At 41.8% G+C, this 24404-nt stretch overlaps 2 protein-coding genes across 4 annotated transcripts in view; one reads left to right on the top strand and one right to left on the bottom strand.

The window, feature by feature from the left end:
• Nucleotides 1–2189: 2189 nt before the first annotated feature.
• On the bottom strand, nucleotides 2190–4130 carry UQCC4 (ubiquinol-cytochrome c reductase complex assembly factor 4). The gene is made up of 2 exons (XM_075284019.1): nucleotides 4036–4130; nucleotides 2190–2787 (listed from the first exon to the last, which is right to left on the bottom strand). The coding sequence occupies exons 1-2, from the start codon at nucleotides 4071–4073 to the stop codon at nucleotides 2448–2450; spliced, it is 378 nt and encodes a 125-aa protein (XP_075140120.1). The 5' UTR covers nucleotides 4074–4130; the 3' UTR covers nucleotides 2190–2447.
• Nucleotides 4131–4465: 335 nt separating this feature from the next.
• Nucleotides 4466–24404, top strand: part of CHLSN (cholesin) — a 153904-nt gene continuing 133965 nt past the window's right edge. Inside the window, exons 1-2 of one of the 3 annotated variants that reach the window (XM_075285099.1) lie at nucleotides 4466–4553; nucleotides 16184–16289. In XM_075285099.1, the coding sequence (XP_075141200.1) occupies nucleotides 16185–16289 (105 nt within the window). In that variant the 5' untranslated portion in view covers nucleotides 4466–4553; nucleotide 16184. Of the gene's footprint in view, nucleotides 4563–14716; nucleotides 14765–16183; nucleotides 16290–24404 lie in introns of those variants that run through there. The other 2 variants (XM_075285097.1, XM_075285098.1) reach the window with 2 other exon arrangements.

The following is a 24404-nucleotide window of genomic DNA, read 5'->3' as shown; positions in this document are numbered from 1 at the left end:
TCTTCATACCGTTATTTTACTTGTTAAGGTTTATAGGACGGAACGCTTTACATGACCTGCACGTGATGAAACTCTGCTCCAGGACTTGCTGGATTCTCTCTGACCAGGCCCCCCAATCTGTCAGCTTCAGAAAAGGTCCCTGGTGCTCTGCTATACTGAACTCAGGAGAGGCCGACCTTGTGCACTGATCTCTAGGGTAACATCTACAACACTGTTCAGAACTTATGCTAAACTAAACCCCCCAACAACAAAAAAACTTGCACTGGTGGTGATACAAGAGGTCACGTGACCATACAGAAATCTGTCAGGTCAGACAGAACTTTGATTTTACTACTTAGTAACATGGACTGCTCACACTAGTGCACAAAACTGGATGACATTGTATGTTCTCTGTATGGCAATATATACAACTAGCTGAGCCATTCATTGTCCAATGCATCTTGCGCTAGGTTCACATCTGCATTCTGCTCTCCGTTCTGTGGTTTCCATCTTCTGCATGCAAGAAGACTAACCACAGACCGGGTCCGGCCGTGAGCGTTTTATGCTGTCCGCTGCAAAACCGGTTTTTTTTTATTTTTTTAAAATCTGGACAGAGTACTGCATGTCCGACTGTCTGGATTAAAAAAACCCGATTTCGTGGCAGAGCATAAAACACTCACCGCCGCACAGCTTTCTCACTCATTCAAATGAATGCCAGGCGTAGATGTGAACGAGCCCTTACAGTAACACCTGGACACTGATATGGACAAGCAAGACCTGAACTTCATAACTAACAGGAAGAAATGGGAGACCTAAAACTCAGATGAGAAGTCTCCAGGTGAGAGCAGGCTGTGACACTGAGATCTGTAGTGAATAAGAACAGCAGCATAGCCAATACTACAGTAGAGAATCCCACCAGGTGAGGTAAGCAGGACTCAATAGGGCAGACTTATGGAAACTGAGTTGCCTACAACAAATAATGGCACAGCAATCATTTCAATCACATGAAGACTCCATGTGCACACAACCATAGTAATTGTCCATAAATATATAGACCCGACATTTCTTTAGCTCTATGAGCACCCAGAGTTCTTGATGTCCATGCTGTAGAAAACTGCAGCAGGTCCTAAACCTCTGACGCTGTGAACTTCAATGTACAAGTCAGTGAAAAAAATCACTGGTGATGTAACAAGCAGTTTTCTTTTCCTGACCTGTACATTGTGCAGACATTTGCATAAGGCTTAAGTGAGGAGTTCTGGACTAATCTCCCACAGACTGGAACTTTACAGTTCAATATCGGACATGCGCAGGAGCTTTTATACTTTCCAGAGATGTCTCCTACTTTGCAGATCTCTGTACATTGCTGGTTTAGTGGCCCCAAATTCTCTTACGGCAGGCACCCTTTAAGGTTTGTTTTTCTCTCCAGACCAGGCATAGTGTGAATTTCTACTTTGCTACAACCTATTTTCCTCTCCTTGTAGATCTAGAAGAATCTAATCTAGTGTGAAACAGCAATAGCACAACTTGGGTCTGATGTTCTGTTGCAGTTTATCAGCCACTTTTATTCTGAGGGATATACCCTCAAAATGGAGGAACCGGTTGCGCGCTCCTTTCGGTGGAATGAAATACTGGTACGCTGATCTCCCCCAGCCCTGATTCCCGAGCCTCTGCACCTTCGGGGGCTTTTTCGAAACTTATTTAGCAATGTGACAGGTAACGCGCTGTGTATACACTAAAGATCTGATGAAGGGGCGGTGCCTGTGGAGCACCAAAGGACCCCGAAATGCAGTCTCATAAAGCACGTTGTTACATCAGCATTTCATTCCACCGAAAGGAGCGCGCAAACGGTTCCTCCATTTTGCGGGTATATCCCTCAGAATACGTTGCATTTATACCGTTCGACCCAAGAGTCGTAAGCCGAAGACGCCGCCCTGATTACGGATCATAAAGGCGTAAGACAAGGTAACGCAACTGTGAAATCCACAAGGTTTCATGAGCGCGGCCATGCTTGGTTAGTTCTGTTTCTTTTGGTTCAGTGTATCAGCCAGGAACCTTCAGTTTGCTCACTACAAATTGGATACAGCTGTATCTAACCCTCAGGTGTGGGCTGTATCTCAGCCTCCTGGATACAACAAAACTAGTGAGGAAACTGATTCGGCTGCTTTCTCTGTAGAGTTTCCAAACAAATTGCCAAAAACAACGGTCCTGCCAAAAAATTTATTAAAGATAGCGCCTGACGCTGCGCCGTGGCTACAAGACAGCAGACCTGGAATGAAAGGGATAATCCACAAGAGGCCCGCTCCCCTCCAAGAGACAGCACTCCTGCCCGGTGAAGTGTCGTTACAGTGTACTCATAAAGCGTGCTTGGGTAGAGATTCTTATAATCCTGCCTTACTAGCCAAGGCTCCCGAGCCCTCCGATCCTGCAGCTCAGCTGGGAACCATGCAGGTCCTCTACACCAATTCCCTTCACTTGTTGTCACCACTGTCATGGTCTTCTTCTTGCCCCTTATCCCCCTCCCCCAGCAGTTCAGATATCGGTCTGTAGATGATTTCGTCAATCTCTGTTTCCTCCCTCAAAAACGCCCAGGCCAGCACCCCTGTGAGGAGCAGACTGACCGGCAGCACCCGCCACCACGGCTGCTGGTAGTCACTGCCAAAAGACTGCGCCACTGTCCATTTTCGGTGGCTTCCTTTACTGGTGGAGAACTTGAGGGGCGTTCGGTTGTCGCTCTCTTCTGTATTATCTGGAGGGGCTTTCTGGTGGAGCGGCCGAGGGTGGGACACGGTGAGGGACGGCCCCAAAATCCTGAAATACAGAAGAAACATTCACCGAGAAACAGGAGGAGATCAGACAGCCGGGCCTACAACCCCAAGACCGGAGGAATAAGTGGCACAGATTAGCTAATGGAGAAAGACCCTACTGGGATATTATAGCCGGGGGTCCCCTCACCTAGTATACAGGGCATCTGCAGGAGACCCCTCAAGTCAGCAATGTATACACTAGTCAGCCAATCATGGCCGCCTCAGGACCTGCAGGGGGGGGGGGGGGAGACGTGTGTGACTTCCTCAGGCTTTCAGTTTTATTCCCTATTTTTATTTATTTATATAACATTTCCTCGTTGCTGTGTGAATAGAAATATTCCTATTTAGGTGTTGCCGTTCCCCGGACCGCGCTGAGGTGACGCACCAGACACCTGTATGAGCAGGACGTGGGGGATGGATAAAGACTGGAGGTGCGGAGGGAAGTCTTCATCTAATCTATGCCAGTGAGCGTGCCAAGAAGCCTCAGAATAAGAATCAGGGACGTCTCTGGAGAGTCAGGTCTGCACCTCAGGTATCAGCGCAGACAGTGCACAGAATAGTCAGCGACTGACCAGGACCGGCCAACAAGTCACCGACAGTGCACAGAATAGTCAGCGACTGACCAGGACCGGCCAACAAGTCACCGACAGTGCACAGAATAGTCAGCGACAGGTCAGACAGTAGAAAAACATAAATTTTCATTTATGTCACTGGGAGAGAGATGAGAATTCCCCTCTTATGACGGGATCCTGAAGCTCAGAATGCCAGTCACAAGTGCACCCCCCTCCCCCCAACGGTGCCAGTCACAAGTGCACCCCCCTCCCCCAACGGTGCCAGTCACAAGTGCACCCCCCTCCCCCCAACGGTGCCAGTCACAAGTGCACCCCCCTTCCCCCAACGGTGCCAGTCACAAGTGCACCCCCCTCCCCCCAACGGTGCCAGTCACAAGTGCACCCCCCTCCCCCCAACGGTGCCAGTCACAAGTGCACCTCCCTCCCCCAACGGTGCCAGTCACAAGTGCACCCCCCTCCCCCCAACGGTGCCAGTCACAAGTGCACCCCCCTCCCCCCAACGGTGCCAGTCACAAGTGCACCCCCCTCCCCCCAACGGTGCCAGTCACAAGTGCACCCACCCCCAACGGTGCCAGTCACAAGTGCACCCCCACCACTATAGCGCCTATCACAGGGGTCCCATAAAACCTCATTGCCCCCCCCATAAGAGCACCAGTCTGTCAGGGCCCTCCTGCACTTACCTGCCGCGCACTCTCAGCAGACACAGGCTCCGGTACATGATATAACAGGGACAGGACAATCACTCCCCGCCGGCCTCACTACACATGCTCTGAAGGTCGCCGGAAGCGGAAGTGACGCTACGCACGGACTTTCCCTTTACAGCACTAAGGCGCCATTTTAACTTTGGGCAGAGGAAGAGGTGGAAAACCAATCCATAGAAAGACACGTAATGGCTGTCCGGGATTCGCAGTGAGGGCTGTCCCTTATGTGATATAGAAACTGTGAGCAGAGCCCCGATCTGTCGTCTCCAGGTAGTCCCTGTAGTCGCCCTCTAGCGGTGCTGAAGGTGATGCACAGGGATGTATTATACTGCCTGCAGGACCTGAGCTGTCCTCTAGAGGGAGACGTTGTACGACAGACCAGTACATTTACACACTCAGCATTGGCGCCATTTATGTGAGGAAAACGCTAGAAACTGAGGCAGGTGTGAACTGAGGCCGTGGAAAGCAAATACTGAGAGGCAGCCGAAGCCAACAAGGTGCTTCATGTATGTACAGGCCGAGCGTCATGTATGTACAGGCCGGGGGTCATGTACTGTATGTATCCTGTGAGGGCCACAATGAGAGGACATTATACTGTGAGGGCCACAATGAGGGGACATTATACTGTAGGGGCCACAATGAGAGGACATTATACTGTAGGGGCCACAATGAGGGGACATTATACTGTGAGGACCACAATGAGGGGACATTATACTGTGAGGGCCACAATGAGAGGACATGATACTGTGAGGACCACAATGAGGGGACATTATACTGTAGGGGCCACAATGAGAGGACATTATACTGTGAGGGCCACAATGAGGGGACATTATACTGTGAGGGCCACAATGAGGGGACATTATACTGTGAGGACCACAATGAGGGGACATTATACTGTAGGGGCCACAATGAGAGGACATTATACTGTGAGGGCCACAATGAGAGGACATTATACTGTAGGGGCCACAATGAGAGGACATTATACTGTGAGGACCACAATGAGGGGACATTATACTGTGAGGGCCACAATGAGGGGACATTATACTGTAGGGGCCACAATGAGAGGACATTATACTGTGAGGGCCACAATGAGGGGACATTATACTGTGAGGACCACAATGAGGGGACATTATACTGTAGGGGCCACAATGAGAGGACATTATACTGTGAGGGCCACAATGAGGGGACATTATACTGTAGGGGCCACAATGAGGGGACATTATACTGTAGGGGCCACAATGAGGGGACATTATACTGTGAGGACCACAATGAGAGGACATTATACTGTAGGGGCCACAATGAGAGGACATTATACTGTGAGGACCACAATGAGGGGACATTATACTGTGAGGGCCACAATGAGGGGACATTATACTGTGAGGGCCACAATGAGAGGACATGATACTGTGAGGGCCACAATGAGAGGACATTATACTGTAGGGGCCACAATGAGGGGACATTATACTGTGAGGGCCACAATGAGAGGACATTATACTGTGAGGACCACAATGAGAGGACATTATACTGTGAGGACCGCAATGAGGGGACATTATACTGTGAGGACCACAATGAGAGGACATTATACTGAGGGCCACAATGAGGGGACATTATACTGTGAGGGCCACAATGAGAGGACATTATACTGTGAGGACCACAATGAGAGGACATTATACTGTAGGGGCCACAATGAGGGGACATTATACTGTGAGGACCACAATGAGAGGACATTATACTGTGAGGACCACAATGAGAGGACATTATACTGTGAGGACCACAATGAGAGGACATTATACTGTGAGGACCACAATGAGAGGACATTATACTGTGAGGACCACAATGAGGGGACATTATACTGTGAGGACCACAATGAGGGGACATTATACTGTGAGGACCACAATGAGGGGACATTATACTGTGAGGACCACAATGAGAGGACATTATACTGTGAGGGCCACAATGAGAGGACATTATACTGTGAGGACCACAATGAGGGGACATTATACTGTGAGGACCACAATGAGGGGACATTATACTGTGAGGGCCACAATGAGAGGACATTATACTGTGAGGGCCACAATGAGAGGACATTATACTGTGAGGGCCACAATGAGAGGACATTATACTGTGAGGACCACAATGAGAGGACATTATACTGTGAGGACCACAATGAGGGGACATTATACTGTGAGGACCACAATGAGAGGACATTATACTGAGGGCCACAATGAGGGGACATTATACTGTGAGGGCCACAATGAGAGGACATTATACTGTGAGGGCCACAATGAGAGGACATTATACTGTGAGGGCCACAATGAGAGGACATTATACTGTGAGGGCCACAATGAGAGGACATTATACTGTGAGGACCACAATGAGAGGACATTATACTGTGAGGGCCACAATGAGAGGACATTATACTGTGAGGACCACAATGAGAGGACATTATACTGTGAGGGCCACAATGAGAGGACATTATACTGTGAGGGCCACAATGAGAGGACATTATACTGTGAGGACCACAATGAGAGGACATTATACTGTGAGGACCACAATGAGGGGACATTATACTGTGAGGACCACAATGAGAGGACATTATACTGAGGGCCACAATGAGGGGACATTATACTGTGAGGGCCACAATGAGAGGACATTATACTGTGAGGACCACAATGAGAGGACATTATACTGTAGGGGCCACAATGAGGGGACATTATACTGTGAGGACCACAATGAGAGGACATTATACTGTGAGGACCACAATGAGAGGACATTATACTGTGAGGACCACAATGAGGGGACATTATACTGTGAGGACCACAATGAGGGGACATTATACTGTGAGGACCACAATGAGGGGACATTATACTGTGAGGACCACAATGAGGGGACATTATACTGTGAGGGCCACAATGAGAGGACATGATACTGTGAGGACCACAATGAGGGGACATTATACTGTGAGGACCACAATGAGAGGACATTATACTGTGAGGACCACAATGAGAGGACATTATACTGTGAGGACCACAATGAGAGGACATGATACTGTGAGGACCACAATGAGAGGACATGATACTGTGAGGACCACAATGAGGGGACATTATACTGTGAGGACCACAATGAGAGGACATTATACTGTGAGGACCACAATGAGGGGACATTATACTGTGAGGACCACAATGAGGGGACATTATACTGTGAGGACCACAATGAGGGGACATTATACTGTGAGGACCACAATGAGGGGACATTATACTGTGAGGACCACAATGAGGGGACATTATACTGTGAGGGCCACAATGAGAGGACATGATACTGTGAGGGCCACAATGAGAGGACATGATACTGTGAGGACCACAATGAGGGACATTATACTGTGAGGACCACAATGAGAGGACATTATACTGTGAGGACCACAATGAGGGGACATTATACTGTGAGGACCACAATGAGGGGACATTATACTGTGAGGACCACAATGAGGGGACATTATACTGTGAGGACCACAATGAGGGGACATTATACTGTGAGGACCACAATGAGAGGACATTATACTGTGAGGACCACAATGAGGGGACATTATACTGTGAGGGCCACAATGAGAGGACATTATACTGTGATGGCCACAATGAGAGGACATGATACTGTGAGGGCCACAATGAGAGGACATTATACTGTGAGGACCACAATGAGGGGACATTATACTGTGAGGACCACAATGAGAGGACATGATACTGTGAGGACCACAATGAGAGGACATGATACTGTGAGGACAGTCCTCTGATCCTTTATGTTCCCATGTGCCCCTATGTCATTTCTGTAATGGAGCCCCATTGTGATACTTCAAACTTTTCAAGGTGCAAAAAAACTGGTGGTTCCCCTTTTTAAAGCCCCTCCTTTTGGGTGAGTTGCCCCCATTTTGAGGTGTTGTACCAACTTTTCTGCCCCCATCATATAGTGTCCCCCTGGATATGTAGATGTGATCCTGTATATAGGTGTAGATCCTGTGTATATAGTTATAGATTCTGTATATATGTATAGATCCTGTATATAGGTGTAGATCCTGTATACTGTATGTGTAGATCCTGTATATAGGTGTAGATCCTGTATATATATATGTGTAGATCCTGTATACTGTATGTGTGTAGATCCTGTATACTGTATGTGTGTAGATCCTGTATACTGTATGTGTGTAGATCCTGTATATAGGTGTAGATCCTGTATATATATATATGTGTAGATCCTGTATACTGTATGTGTGTAGATCCTGTATATAGGTGTAGATCCTGTATACTGTATGTGTGTAGATCCTGTATATAGGTGTAGATCCTGTATACTGTATAGGTGTAGATCCTGTATATATAGGTGTAGATCCTGTATACTGTATGTGTGTAGATCCTGTATATATAGGTGTAGATCCTGTATACTGTATGTGTGTAGATCCTGTATACTGTATAGGTGTAGATCCTGTATACTGTATGTGTGTAGATCCTGTATATATATGTATAGATCCTGTATACTGTATAGGTGTAGATCCTGTATACTATATGTATAGATCCTGTATACTGTATAGGTGTAGATCCTGTATACTATATGTATAGATCCTGTATACTGTATAGGTGTAGATCTTGTATATATAGGTGTAGATCCTGTATACTGTATAGGTGTAGAACCTGTATATATATGTATAGATCCTGTATACTGTATAGGTGTAGATCCTGTATATATAGGTGTAGATCCTGTATATATATGTATAGATCCTGTATACTGTATGTGTGTAGATCCTGTATACTGTATGTGTGTAGATCCTGTATACTGTATAGGTGTAGATCCTGTATATATAGGTGTAGATCCTGTATACTGTATGTGTGTAGATCCTGTATATATATGTATAGATCCTGTATATATATGTATAGATCCTGTATATATATATGTATAGATCCTGTATATATATGTATAGATCCTGTATACATGTATAGATCCTGTATATATATATATGTGTATATCCTGTATACTGTATATATAGATCCTGTATACCGTATGTGTGTAGATCCTGTATATATATATGTGTATATCCTGTATACTGTATATATAGATCCTGTATACTGTATAGGTGTAGATCCTGTATACATGTATAGATCCTGTATATAAGTGTAGATCCTGTATATATATATATATATATATATATATATATATATGTGTAGATCCTGTATACAGTTGTAGATCCTGTATACTGTATGTGTGTAGATCCTGTATATATATATGTGTATATCCTGTATACTGTATATATAGATCCTGTATACTGTATGTGTGTAGATCCTGTATATATATATATGTGTATATCCTGTATACTGTATATATAGATCCTGTATACATGTATAGATCCTGTATATATATGTATAGATCCTGTATACATGTATAGATCCTGTATATATATATGTGTATATCCTGTATACTGTATATATAGATCCTGTATACTGTATGTGTGTAGATCCTGTATATATATATGTGTATATCCTGTATACTGTATATATAGATCCTGTATACTGTATGTGTGTAGATCCTGTATATATATATGTGTATATCCTGTATACTGTATATATAGATCCTGTATACTGTATGTGTGTAGATCCTGTATATATATATGTGTATATCCTGTATACTGTATATATAGATCCTGTATACTGTATGTGTGTAGATCCTGTATATATATATGTGTATATCCTGTATACTGTATATATAGATCCTGTATATAAGTGTAGATCCTGTATATATATATATGTGTAGATCCTGTATACAGTTGTAGATCCTGTATACTGTATGTGTGTAGATCCTGTATATATATATGTGTAGATCCTGTATACTGTATATATAGATCCTGTATACTGTATGTGTGTAGATCCTGTATACTGTATATATAGATCCTGTATACTGTATGTGTGTAGATCCTGTATATATATATGTGTATATCCTGTATACTGTATATATAGATCCTGTATACTGTATGTGTGTAGATCCTGTATATATATATGTGTATATCCTGTATACTGTATATATAGATCCTGTATACTGTATAGGTGTAGATCCTGTATACATGTATAGATCCTGTATATAAGTGTAGATCCTGTATATATATATATATATATATATATATATATATATATATATATATATATATAATGTGTAGATCCTGTATACAGTTGTAGATCCTGTATACTGTATGTGTGTAGATCCTGTATATATATGTGTATATCCTGTATACTGTATATATAGATCCTGTATACTGTATGTGTGTAGATCCTGTATATATATATATATGTGTATATCCTGTATACTGTATATATAGATCCTGTATACATGTATAGATCCTGTATATATATATGTATAGATCCTGTATACTGTATGTGTGTAGATCCTGTATATATATGTGTATATCCTGTATACTGTATATATAGATCCTGTATATAAGTGTAGATCCTGTATATATATATATATATATGTGTAGATCCTGTATACAGTTGTAGATCCTGTATACTGTATGTGTGTAGATCCTGTATATATATATGTGTATATCCTGTATACTGTATGTATAGATCCTGTATACTGTATGTGTGTAGATCCTGTATATATATATGTGTATATCCTGTATACTGTATATATAGATCCTGTATACATGTATAGATCCTGTATATATATATGTGTATATCCTGTATACTGTATATATAGATCCTGTATACTGTATGTGTGTAGATCCTGTATATATATATGTGTAGATCCTGTATACAGTTGTAGATCCTGTATACTGTATGTGTGTAGATCCTGTATATATATATATATGTGTATATCCTGTATACTGTATATATATAGATCCTGTATACTGTATGTGTGTAGATCCTGTATATAAGTGTAGATCCTGTATACAGTTGTAGATCCTGTATACTGTATGTGTGTAGATCCTGTATATATATATATATATATATGTGTATATCCTGTATACTGTATGTGTGTAGATCCTGTATACTGTATGTGTGTAGATCCTGTATATATATATATGTGTATATCCTGTATACTGTATATATATGTATAGATCCTGTATACTGTATGTGTGTAGATCCTGTATATATATATGTGTATATCCTGTATACTGTATATATATAGATACTGTATAGGTGTAGATCCTGTATACTGTATATATAGATCCTGTATATAAGTGTAGATCCTGTATATATATATATATATATATATATATATATATATATATATATATGTGTAGATCCTGTATACAGTTGTAGATCCTGTATACTGTATGTGTGTAGATCCTGTATATATATGTGTATATCCTGTATACTGTATATATAGATCCTGTATACAGTATGTGTGTAGATCCTGTATATATATATGTGTATATCCTGTATACTGTATATATAGATCCTGTATACTGTATGTGTGTAGATCCTGTATATATATATGTGTATATCCTGTATACTGTATATATAGATCCTGTATACATGTATAGATCCTGTATATATATGTATAGATCCTGTATACATGTATAGATCCTGTATATATATATGTGTATATCCTGTATACTGTATATATAGATCCTGTATACTGTATGTGTGTAGATCCTGTATATATATATATGTGTATATCCTGTATACTGTATATATAGATCCTGTATACTGTATAGGTGTAGATCCTGTATACTGTATATATAGATCCTGTATATAAGTGTAGATCCTGTGTATATATATATATATGTGTGTAGATCCTGTATACAGTTGTAGATCCTGTATACTGTATGTGTGTAGATCCTGTATATATATATATATATGTGTATATCCTGTATACTGTATATATAGATCCTGTATACTGTATGTGTGTAGATCCTGTATATATATATGTGTATATCCTGTATACTGTATATATAGATCCTGTATACTGTATGTGTGTAGATCCTGTATATATATATGTGTATATCCTGTATACTGTATATATAGATCCTGTATACATGTATAGATCCTGTATATATATGTATAGATCCTGTATACATGTATAGATCCTGTATATATATATGTGTATATCCTGTATACTGTATAGGTGTAGATCCTGTATATATATATGTGTATATCCTGTATACTGTATGTGTGTAGATCCTGTATACTGTATAGGTGTAGATCCTGTATACTGTATATATAGATCCTGTATATAAGTGTAGATCCTGTATATATATATATATATGTGTAGATCCTGTATACAGTTGTAGATCCTGTATATATATATATGTGTATATCCTGTATACTGTATATATAGATCCTGTATACTGTATGTGTGTAGATCCTGTATATATATATATATATATGTGTATATCCTGTATACTGTATATATAGATCCTGTATACTGTATGTGTGTAGATCCTGTATATATATATGTGTATATCCTGTATACTGTATGTGTGTAGATCCTGTATATATATATATGTGTATATCCTGTATACTGTATGTGTGTAGATCCTGTATACTGTATGTGTGTAGATCCTGTATATATATATATATGTGTATATCCTGTATACTGTATGTGTGTAGATCCTGTATATATATATATATGTGTATATCCTGTATACTGTATATATAGATCCTGTATACTGTATGTGTGTAGATCCTGTATATATATATATGTGTATATCCTGTATACTGTATATATAGATCCTGTATATAAGTGTAGATCCTGTATATATATATGTGTAGATCCTGTATACTGTATATATAGATCCTGTATATAAGTGTAGATCCTGTATATATATATGTGTATATCCTGTATACTGTATATATATAGATCCTGTATACATGTATAGGTGTAGATCCTGTATACTGTATATATAGATCCTGTATACTGTATGTGTGTAGATCCTGTATATATATATATGTGTATATCCTGTATACTGTATATATATAGATCCTGTATACTGTATGTGTGTAGATCCTGTATATATATATGTGTATATCCTGTATACTGTATATATAGATCCTGTATACTGTATGTGTGTAGATCCTGTATATATATATGTGTATATCCTGTATACTGTATATATAGATCCTGTATACTGTATGTGTGTAGATCCTGTATATATATATGTGTATATCCTGTATACTGTATATATTGATCCTGTATATAAGTGTAGATCCTGTATATATATATATGTGTGTAGATCCTGTATACTGTATGTGTGTAGATCCTGTATATATATATGTGTAGATCCTGTATACTGTATATATAGATCCTGTATACTGTATAGGTGTAGATCCTGTATATATATATATGTGTAGATCCTGTATACTGTATGTGTGTAGATCCTGTATATATATATGTGTAGATCCTGTATACTGTATATATAGATCCTGTATACTGTATAGGTGTAGATCCTGTATATATATATGTGTATATCCTGTATACTGTATATATAGATCCTGTATACTGTATGTGTGTAGATCCTGTATACTGTATGTGTGTAGATCCTGTATACTGTATATATAGATCCTGTATATATAGATCCTGTATACTGTATGTGTGTAGATCTTGTATATATATATGTGTAGATCCTGTATACTGTATATATAGATCCTGTATACTGTATAGGTGTAGATCCTGTATATATATATGTGTATATCCTGTATACTGTATATATAGATCCTGTATACTGTATGTGTGTAGATCCTGTATACTGTATGTGTGTAGATCCTGTATACTGTATATATAGATCCTGTATATATAGATCCTGTATACTGTATGTGTGTAGATCTTGTATATATATATGTGTAGATCCTGTATACTGTATGTGTGTAGATCCTGTATATATATATATGTGTATATCCTGTATACTGTATATATAGATCCTGTATACTGTATGTGTGTAGATCCTGTATATATATATATGTGTATATCCTGTATACAGTTGTAGATCCTGTATACTGTATGTGTGTAGATCCTGTATATATATATGTGTATATCCTGTATACTGTATATATAGATCCTGTATACTGTATGTGTGTAGATCCTGTATACAGTTGTAGATCCTGTATACTGTATGTGTGTAGATCCTGTATATATATATGTGTATATCCTGTATACTGTATATATATAGATCCTGTATACTGTATGTGTGTAGATCCTGTATACAGTTGTAGATCCTGTATACTGTATGTGTGTAGATCCTGTATATATATATGTGTATATCCTGTATACTGTATATATATAGATCCTGTATACTGTATGTGTGTAGATCCTGTATATATATATGTGTATATCCTGTATACTGTATATATATAGATCCTGTATACTGTATGTGTGTAGATCCTGTATATATATATGTGTATATCCTGTATACTGTATATATATAGATCCTGTATACTGTATGTGTGTAGATCCTGTATATATATATGTGTATATCCTGTATACTGTATATATATATAGATCCTGTATACATGATATAGATCCGCCGTCAGTGGATTGGTCAGGGGATCACACACTACACAGACCTGATAGGTGGCGCGGTGTAACCTAGCAACACCGCGAGCCGCTGAGTGTTAAGAGCCGCGCGTGCGCATTGGCGTCTCGCGCGCCCCTAGCGGTCACGCATGGAATAGGCGGAGATCAGCAGTGACTGCAGCGTGGAGAAGGCGGAAGTGCCGGCGCACAGTAAGACAACGTGGGTGCCTGTGTGGTGTATACATGTGTATATATGTGTGCTAGGGGGCAGGTATGGAGCAGGGGGCTCCTCTGTGCCGGATCTGGCGATGTTCTGGGTCATGGCTTGTGTGAGGTCTCTCGTGTCCTCATCTGTGAGCTGATACCTCAGAAGCAGCTTCATGGCCTTCACAAAGCTCAGATCTGATAGTTTACTTCAATGTGTCTGTTCAAAGGATTAAATGCAATTGAAGCAAAGTGTCAGCTATGAGAAGTAATAGTTGGGTACAGCATAACAGAGAAGTGGAGAAGATCCTATCCATTCACTGACTGTAAGCAGTGGTCCTGGCCAGGGTAATGTGCACATGATGTATCCATTATACAGTAATGAAATAACATAGTTCAGAGGAGCTGCAGCCATCACATGAACTAACTACACCAGGGCTCAGTAACACTCCGGCTGCTGTGAAACTACAACTCCCAGCATGCTCCATTCACTTCAATAGGCGTTCCAAGAACATCAGGGCAAGTATGCATGCTGGGAGTTGTAGTTTCACAACAGCTGGAGTGCTGAAGGTTGCCGACCCCTGAACTGTATGGTGAGACTCCACTTGTCACCCCGGACTTCTTCAGTACTGTGAATGTGGTCACATTGTGACCAGGGGTAGGTAACAACCTCAACTAGTCACAAAGCAATCCTGCATGACTAGAACGTCTGCCATTCCCTTACGTTATTGAAGGAGTCACCTCATGGCGCTGTGAGATCCAGAACGACTGCTTCCCTGCTATTCACACTCATGTAACGCTGTGGGTGCAGACGTGTAGCTCAGGCCTGATATTGGAGTGTGACCTGGCCCTGTCTTATGATCATGTGGATGTCCTATCACCTGAGACCCCATCTATGAGCTTTGTAGAAATAACCGAAACCTTCCTGGCCAACCCCTTTAAGTCTCCCAGGTACGACGTGGTCAGACATTGCATTGATCTGTGCCACAGCTATGGACAGGAACAGGACTTGCTTCATATTTTGGTGGTGGCTTCTAATCTCTGCATGGGGCCATAGAAATGAATGGATCCGTATACTATCCATAGTTGTTACAGTATACTGAAAACAGCCACGGTCGTGTGCATGTAGACTTGGGGCTCATTCACATTTGTTTGGCTGTGAAATGTGGCTTGAGTTTCCGCCATATTACCCGGTTTCAGAACTGAGCTGCCAGTATCCTACTATGTATTATTCCCAAGGCCCTACTGTCCTGTGTTCACAGCATCTTGTGGGATTCCTGAAACTCGCTGCATTATAAATCAGTAGGATTTTGTCAACTGTGGCAGGCAAGGACATACAGCAGACATGTGGACAGTATTGCTCAGCCTGGACACGGTCATGTGAAAGGGCCGTTTTCTGGACTTTGACATTTCTGACTTGCGCTTTTTCCCTTAGAATGGCAAAAAATAAGAATAAATCTGAGAAAAGAGAGAAAAAGAAGCTGGCTGAAGATGAGGCCGATGTCCCCGTGTCAAAAAAGAAGAAGAAGCAGATTGCCGAGGTTAGTCCTTTGTGTATGCAGAAGGTGCTGCAATGGTCTTTTTCACAAATATCCTCCTGGCCGATCCTGGCTTCAGACCATTGATATTGCAACATAAATAGGAAAGCTGGGTGACAACCAATATGGCCGCCACTTCACCTCCACCACAGGTTGTTAGCTTCTATTCAGATCATGTATTTTACATTCATTTAACGGATGCAAAAAACGGACACAAACCGACACGACCTGATGGTCATCTATGTACATAATAATAATAATAAATTTTATTTCTATAGCGCCAACATATTCCGCAGCGCTGTACAATTTGTAGGGTTCAAATACAGACAGATACATAACAAAGAAAGTCATTTCACACAATGGGACTGAGGGCCCTGCTCACAAGAGCTTACAATCTATGAGGTAGAGGGGTGACACAAGAGGTAGCAGGGGCGGCATTGCTTATACAGGGGTCAGACACTTCTGTAATAGAGGTGACTGTCATTACACAAACATAAGACTTTATGAGCCGTCACCAGTCGTGTCCTGTAACATGTGGATGGAGCTTGGACATATAAAGTTATCCTGAGATGACATCATATCATGTGGGGTAATGTGGGAGCGGGGACAGAGGAGGTTTAAGGGTTTACGTTAGACATTGTGATAGGCTTGTCTGAAAAGATGTGTCTTTAGTTTGCGTTTGAAACTGTAGAAATTGTACTGTAGAAACTGTAGAAAAATGTACATAGACATCAATGTTGAAAAAAACATTTTAGCATTGGTCTCTATGTAAACAGCCGACCATCAGATTGCATCTGTTTTTTTGCTCATTAAAAGGATATAAAAAACATGATCTGAACAGAGCCTTACTCAGCTTTTCCAGGCTTCTGAATGTCATGCAGTAGCAAAGGGGAGATAAATCTCTGCATAACCAAGGCTAGGTTTACATCTGCATTGGAGACTCCGTCGCAGAAACCTCAAGAAATCGGCAGAGAGAAAAAACACCAAGAACTACACAGAGGACAATTCTCTCTGCTGGTTTCAGTATAAAAATGGCGGACCCCACTGAAGTCGATGGGGTCCGCAGACAAACACACTTTTAGTGGTCCAGCTCTCAGTTCGGGTTCCCCGGCAGACTTGTGCCCAGATGTGAACCTAGCCTGAAGAGGATATATGATAAAGGATATATGATTGAAGCAATCCATCCTATCTAAATTGATCTAGTCCTCAGGACTGTAGTTACAGACCCCCCTCCCCTCCCCCCCAGCTCCTTCTCTGCTGCTTCCTATATATCATCCCCTTTCACACTACAAAAATGTCAGCTATGTGAATTAACAAATTTCCCAGACCGTTGTTCATTACAGAAGCCACCATGGTTTAAATGCGGTTCTCTAATTTCCGTCAGTCTCTGAATATTTATTGATTTATCTAAGTCTTTATATTTTGGGCCTTTACTTAGAGAACATCTTGTCTTCGTGACAACATTCAGTATCTGCCTCTGATCTGCGTGAGCTTTGTGATGCAGGATCTGTGGCAAGATCGAGTGGAATTGTAGGTTTATAGGGTGGACTTGATGGCCTAATGTCTTTATCTAACCTCATTAACTATGTATGTAACTATGTAACTCTTCACTGGTCCATCACTGCCTCCCATTTAGAACATGATACACAAAATTTGGAGCTGATTTTTTTTATGTGGAATCCACCTGAAAATCCATTCCAAATTCTGTGGACATGGCCTAATAGATTAGTTGAGCTCTGAGCTGATGGGTGGAAAAGTTGATGGGAACGAATGAAAAGTTCAGTAAAAGGGATATTTTGGTAATAAGTTATGGCTTATCCACCATGTGGCTTCCATGTCCCCCCCCTCATCCCCCCAGTAGGAACACTGCAGTCAAGGGAATTTGAATGGAGTGGTGGGCAATTACAGACAAAAATACCCAAGTACTGTACTCGGCTATCCCCAGAGGTCCCATAGAGATTTCAGGACCACTGCCTCTCCGATTCTATCTCTTTGGGACTGACTGAGTTAACAGAGTCCAACTTCCGAGTACTTTCTACTCCTCCTGACTGCAGCTGATGAAAAGGGGGCATAGGACCATCATTCTGGCATTTGTCAGGGGTCCCAGTGGTCGGATCCCCACCCAGCCCATCTCATTGAAAGTCAGGGTCAGTTCCTTCGTCCGAATTTGCAACAGGGGATGTACATTGCTCCTTCACTCGTGAGAATTGCAATTCTAATGATAGAAATGAGTTAGCTATTGCTATTTAGAGGGGAAATCTTTTGCTATTGGGTTGGGGGGGTGTTTGTTGTCCTTTTTTGTCGTACACGTTAAACTTTTGCTTTTTATAGTAAAACAGTCTGTAACATTCTCCTTACAACCCTCTAACTGAGCTGGTGCTAATAAAAGTCCATACACATTAGTATTGTGAATATGCTGAAGCCTTTACCAAAGAAGGGGGGGGGGTCACTTGAAATGGCTGTATCTCTGGTATTATACCACCTAGATCAGGGGTCCTCAAACTGCGGCCCGCGGGCCACATGTGGCCCGCCAAGCACTTCTGTCTGGCCCCACAGACAACGCCGGCAGGCGTGCATTTATAATGAAGCTCCTGGGGAGCTCGGGCCAGGCCATGGAGCGCACTTCACTTTACCTATTGGAGGGCACCGCTCCCGATATCTGTGCGACCTGCTCTGCCTCCGGCACACTGTTTAAAAAGTTTGAGGACCCCTGACCTAGATTGTTCCTAAAGGGTTCAGGTATTATAACAATGCTGAGATTTTCAGCTTTTATATGATGCCAATACTGACGTACTAGCTGTAATAAGAATTGAAGATCTCAATAATTAAATACACAGTCTGTAATTGAACTTGATATGTAGCAGTTCACACCTATATATAAAATCACATTCCTGACTGTGTTTAACTAGTGATATCTCTGGTTCTGTTCCAGCTAGTACTTTAATCTCAGAATCTCATTTTTCTTATGATACCAGAGCCATTATTCTAGGTGGTATGATCCTGGAGATACGGCCATATCAAGTGACCCCCTCCCCTCTTTGGTATGAAATAGGAGTTACACTTTAAGCAGACCTGTGGGGGTGGGGTGGTGGTGGTGGTGGGGGGGTGACCCCACACAAAGCTGTCTGGTATGGGTGCACTGTGGTAGGTACATAAAGCCTTCTACTCTTGCATTGCACTTGGCCTAATCCCATTGTGAGCCTTCACTTAGCAGACGACATTGCTCTATCAATGTTCATCACACCAATGGTTTCCGCACTCAGGCTGATCTGATGTTAATGTCTCTGTTGTCCAGGAGACCTTTATGACCGACCTCTGCAGAGATAATTCTATGCACTCTATATGTCATCACTTTAGATTTACTTATGGTTTCCTGGGATTAGTTTTATTACCTAGAGCAAATAACTTGAAATCCTCCAGGAGGAAAATGGCAGCTGCTTATTTACACATGCAAAAGAAGAAAAGTGAATGCAATCTACTGGGTTTATGTTTTTTATATAAATAGATCTTGAAACTTATGACCTAACTTATAGACGACCTTTCATGTCCACTGGTACTGGTGGTCTTATATACAACTGGAAAGCTGACAGCTGAATTCAGCCCACTGTCAGCTTTGTCGGTACCCACCTCGGTGCCGTTAGTTTCAGCACCGATATCCCTTCGCTGTCAGAAGGGCGGGCCTTAATCTCAGCGTCATGGCTGGTCTTTAGGGAACACCCGCTTAGACAGTACAATACTATGGAAGAGTACTGCCTGGGGAGGGGGTACGCTCCTTAGCGCCCAGCAATGATGCTAACGTAAAGCCCGTCCTTCTGGGAGTGGAGAGATATCGGTGCCAAAATGTGTGCACCTGGACGCACATTGTAAAAGCTGACAGTGCGCTGAATTCCGTGTTGTAGTCTGAAGTTGGCAGGAAAGAGGGGCTGAACTTCAAACCACCACCGATACAAGACTGGTTCTAAGGATAGACCATTTATATACTGACACTGGAAACCTTTTTGAGGCTGGTTGCATGAAAAACTTTGTGCAAAAAAAAAATCACAAGCAATTCTGGCAGCTTTTACTAGATAGATGAACTTCAACAAACCCCAAACCTTGCATTAACAAATAGTTCAGGCAATCATAGGAAACTTTGCAGTACATCTTATCAGAGAGAAATGCCTCTTTCTCCACTTATTGAGGGGCTGCTTTGCTGCTCCCTTTACTAAATTTCCACTATATCCACAGAGCTGGGCCAGTCCTTGGCCGGGTGTGATCTGGGTTTTATCTTGGACCCATTCACCCAATTTGGGTCTGAGAAAATAACCCAAAAGTTATATTGGTGTGAAAATACGTAAACATTTTTAATGACTCACGGAGACCACATGTCTGATAGACTCTGCTTGAAAACAAGCGATAATCTGTGATAATCTCTGCATTGGACTGTCCGTTATATGACTCAGGTTACACATGTCTATAGAAGTCAATGGAGAGATAAGGAAGGGAAGGGATGAGAGAAGAAAGGTGCAGAGTAGGAGCTTTCCATTGCAACCAAAATACTTTCCTGATATTACAGTTCAGTACTTCTCTATATATGTCCTGCATAGTCCTGGGGCTGAGAGAGAGAGTTTTTGAGCAGATTCTCCTCTACTAACTGTGTGTGCAGTATATGGTACATCGTCTGTAACCACCAGTTAAGAGACCGCTACAAACTCTAGATATAATGCAGCAGGGAGACTGCTAAAAACTGCAGAATAATGATCAGAAATTGGGTTATTCCTCACACCCACAGCTGAAACTATATGACGTGACTCATTCAAAGATAAGTTTCAGACGCCCGGTGTTGGTTTTTGGAATACAAAGTAGGAATAAATGATTTCCACCTTGTGCATCACCTCTGCCTTGTTCATTGCAGTGAGGTCCACCATCCCGTCCACTGGTGACACAGCACATTGGTATTGTAAAGATGGCTGCGGACGGTAACCTACTGTCTATTAGACATGGGATTACTGCAGAGCCTCGCTCCTTACTGACTTATGCAGCAGCCTGAGCAGATTTCCCAGGACAAAGTATTTGCAGCTGGGAAAATAGCCACAACTTTGAAGATAATTTTCCCAGGCAAGAAACAAAATTCCACCCCCGACTGTTCCCTATGTAAACATATTAGGGGTACCTTGCACTGGATATGCAATTCATTTGGTCGTAGCCTCTTTTTACATTGTCTTCTTACAGGACGGCGCTGTGATTGTCGCTATCCCGTCCCTTTATGTAGGTGTCGGAGACTGAAAGTGCATCACATCCTATACTCTATATAGGTATATACATATATATCACTAAAGATGGCTGAATTCTTTTAGTTTTACCTCCTATCTATTTACTTGCCCATGAGGCCTTCTCCCAGATTAGTAAAACATGACTGATTTCATTTCTGTCAATGAGATATCATCTGTCTGATATTGCGGGGAAAGGAGGCGCAACAAAATATGGATATAGGGGGCTGAAGACTTTTGCACATCACACTTTTCAGATTTGGATTGGATTACGATTGTGATGACCTTGTATCATTTCCTTCCACTTCACAATTATCTGATACTTTGTGTTATCACTGAAAAATCTCAATAAAATACAATGAAGTTGTGGTTATAAAGTGACAAATGTTGATCTGTATATTATATAGTTTACTGTTATCAAACATACTGTTGATCTGTAACAATGTAACAATAATGTACGTGTGTCATTGCTAGAATACCCCTTTAAGCAGAGGCCATACAGAGTCATGAAGTAGTGTTTTTTTTCCTCCAATACATCATTTGGAAAGCCTTTGAGTACGCAGAGATGAAACCTCCTCGGCAGACACAAAATTACTTAAAATGGATGTGGACTCTGATCTGAGGCTTTCCTCTCAGGCGAGTTTACTTTTCAGAATACCGTATTGGTTACCACAGATACCGCCATCATCCTTTGCATTGTGTTTTGGCTGTCCAGAGCCGCCAGTCTCTGTCACTCATTACACATCACTTCTTTGGCACAAGTGAGAGGTAAAGTAAAAATAGCCCCGATGTCAGAGCGCTGTTCAGGCCGGAGCTCCAGCTATACAACTTTTCTGCATAGAAGTCAATGGTGGGCTCCTATAGGGAGAAATTGTAAGTGCAGATCTGGGGAGAGTCGTGAAGTGTCCGGACATTGCACCTAATGGCAGTGACCTAGTGCACTCACAATGGCAGCATCGGGGCATTACGTTTTGGAAAAATAGAGAAGAAATGATGGAAGTTTTATTTTTCTGAGGGTCATATTAATGTGGGAATTCTGGGAGACTGGTGAAGGTGTTTTCCAGGATAACCTAAAGATGTAAGGTGACTAATACCAGATCTATAGGGGTTTTACACCCACCACCTTCATCATAGGAAGCACACAGCGCTGTTCTCTGTGTAGTGGCGGAAACAAGTTGCTGCAATTTAGTTTCCATTCAAATGATTTGGAGCTGATCTGCAGTCCCTGATCTGGCCACTACACTGTGAACAGCGCTGTCTGCTCCCTGCTCCGTTCTCTGTGTATTAGCTTCTGATGAGCTGATTGATAGTCTGGTTCTGCTTAGGATAGGCCATCAATATTTTTTGCCTAGGAAACTCCTAGAACCCTTCACCAACTCTGCATTATCTAAACTTCCAGAGATCCCACTGTCCTATCTTCTGATTTTTTTTTTTTCTTTAGTAGATACAGGCTGCCGTAAAACTGCCCCGTCCTCTAATAGGTTGATAGGAACCCCTACACCAGGGGTCAGCAACATCCGGCGTTCCAGCTGCTGTGAAACTACAACTCCCAACATGCTCCATTCACTTCTATGGGAGTTCCAAGAACAGCAGAGCAAGTATGCATGCTGGGAGTTGTAGTTTTACAACAGCTGGAGTGCTGAAGGTTGCCGACCCCTGCCCTAGAAGTATGATGCCCTGCAAACTATGCTCATAAAAAGGAGCAATTCCACTACTCGATGGCTCCTACACTCAAGATCTTAGGTTTTCCAAAAATTTGCACATTTTTGCATATAAGAGTGTTCAAATTGTGTAAAGCTATTTAGTAAGAATATAAAAAAAACTTCCTTTCAAGGGTTCGTATATGTTTGTGAAGAAAGAAGGAACTGTGCCTAAGGAACTGTGACACTTTCAGGAACCTTGTGTATCTGTCAGGACTTGAAGTGGAAACATCTGTCAGGATAAATGAGCATCTTATTGATTTGCTTATCGTTTCTTTTCATGTCTTAAACGCCGCCATTGAAGGGCTATTTAGCCGCCGGGTTTTTATCTTGAGTGAAAGGTGGATCAGGTGTAATATTATGAAAAAGTGACTCATCCCGTCTGCGGAGTCGCACGTAATCTCCAGCTCGGGCGCTGCCTTTCTGCCTTGTGTCGCCAAGGAAGTGGTACCTTGGACGAGGACAGATGAACCACAAGGAATTTCCGTCGTGCAGCCTCAGGAGATTTATTTGCTTTTAATATAAAATATTTGCTCAGCTGCTTTCAAAGCCACCACATTTTTTGCAGCAGGAATAGCAAATTATGTAAATGTCTCAGCAGGAGCAGAATATTCTTCTCATGTGCTGCGTCTTGCTGGGGGAAACGTTTAACAGGTTGGGGGGAAGATTCACCAAAGTGCTGGAAGACAGAAGGCTTTCCATAAAAAGACGCAAGGTTGAGAAGAGTGAGAGTAATGTGCATGTGCTTATTAGCAGAGACTTCTAGCACTATAACATGTGGTTGTATGGTACGGAGAGGGTCTCTTAAGGGCTAGTAGCGCTGTCAGAACCGCATCCGTAGAGAAGTGCTTAGGACAGTGCAGATGGCTATGTATACCGTACGTGTACAGTAAAGTGTCTGCAAGATGAGATAATAGTCATGATCCCAAATATCAATTCCCGTCCCCCCCAATAAAGGGGTTGTCCAATTTCAGCAAATAAATGTTATTGTTTGTATTATAAAAAGTTCTCTAGTTTCCCAATATGCTTTCTGTATCAATACCTTGCAGTTTTCTAGATCTCTGCTTGCTGTCATTCATTCTGCTTACTGCCAGTGGATACAACGGTCCGCGCTTATGGGACGGACGGCCCGCGCTCATGGGACGGACACACAGTTTCACAGCTCCTTA

The sequence above is a fragment of the Leptodactylus fuscus genome, chromosome 8, assembly GCF_031893055.1.
Source record: "Leptodactylus fuscus isolate aLepFus1 chromosome 8, aLepFus1.hap2, whole genome shotgun sequence".
NCBI classification, from domain to species: domain Eukaryota; kingdom Metazoa; phylum Chordata; class Amphibia; order Anura; family Leptodactylidae; genus Leptodactylus; species Leptodactylus fuscus.
This window is presented reverse-complemented; position numbering and strand designations above follow the sequence as displayed.

Bases quoted from the DNA above. Each gene is read 5' to 3' on its own strand.
- UQCC4 (XM_075284019.1), bottom strand. From the start codon at position 4,073: ATGTACCGGAGCCTGTGTCTGCTGAGAGTGCGCGGCAG. The intron at 2,788-4,035 runs GTAAGTGCAGGA...TCTGTATTTCAG, and splicing joins CTGCTGAGAGTGCGCGGCAG to GATTTTGGGGCCGTCCCTCA.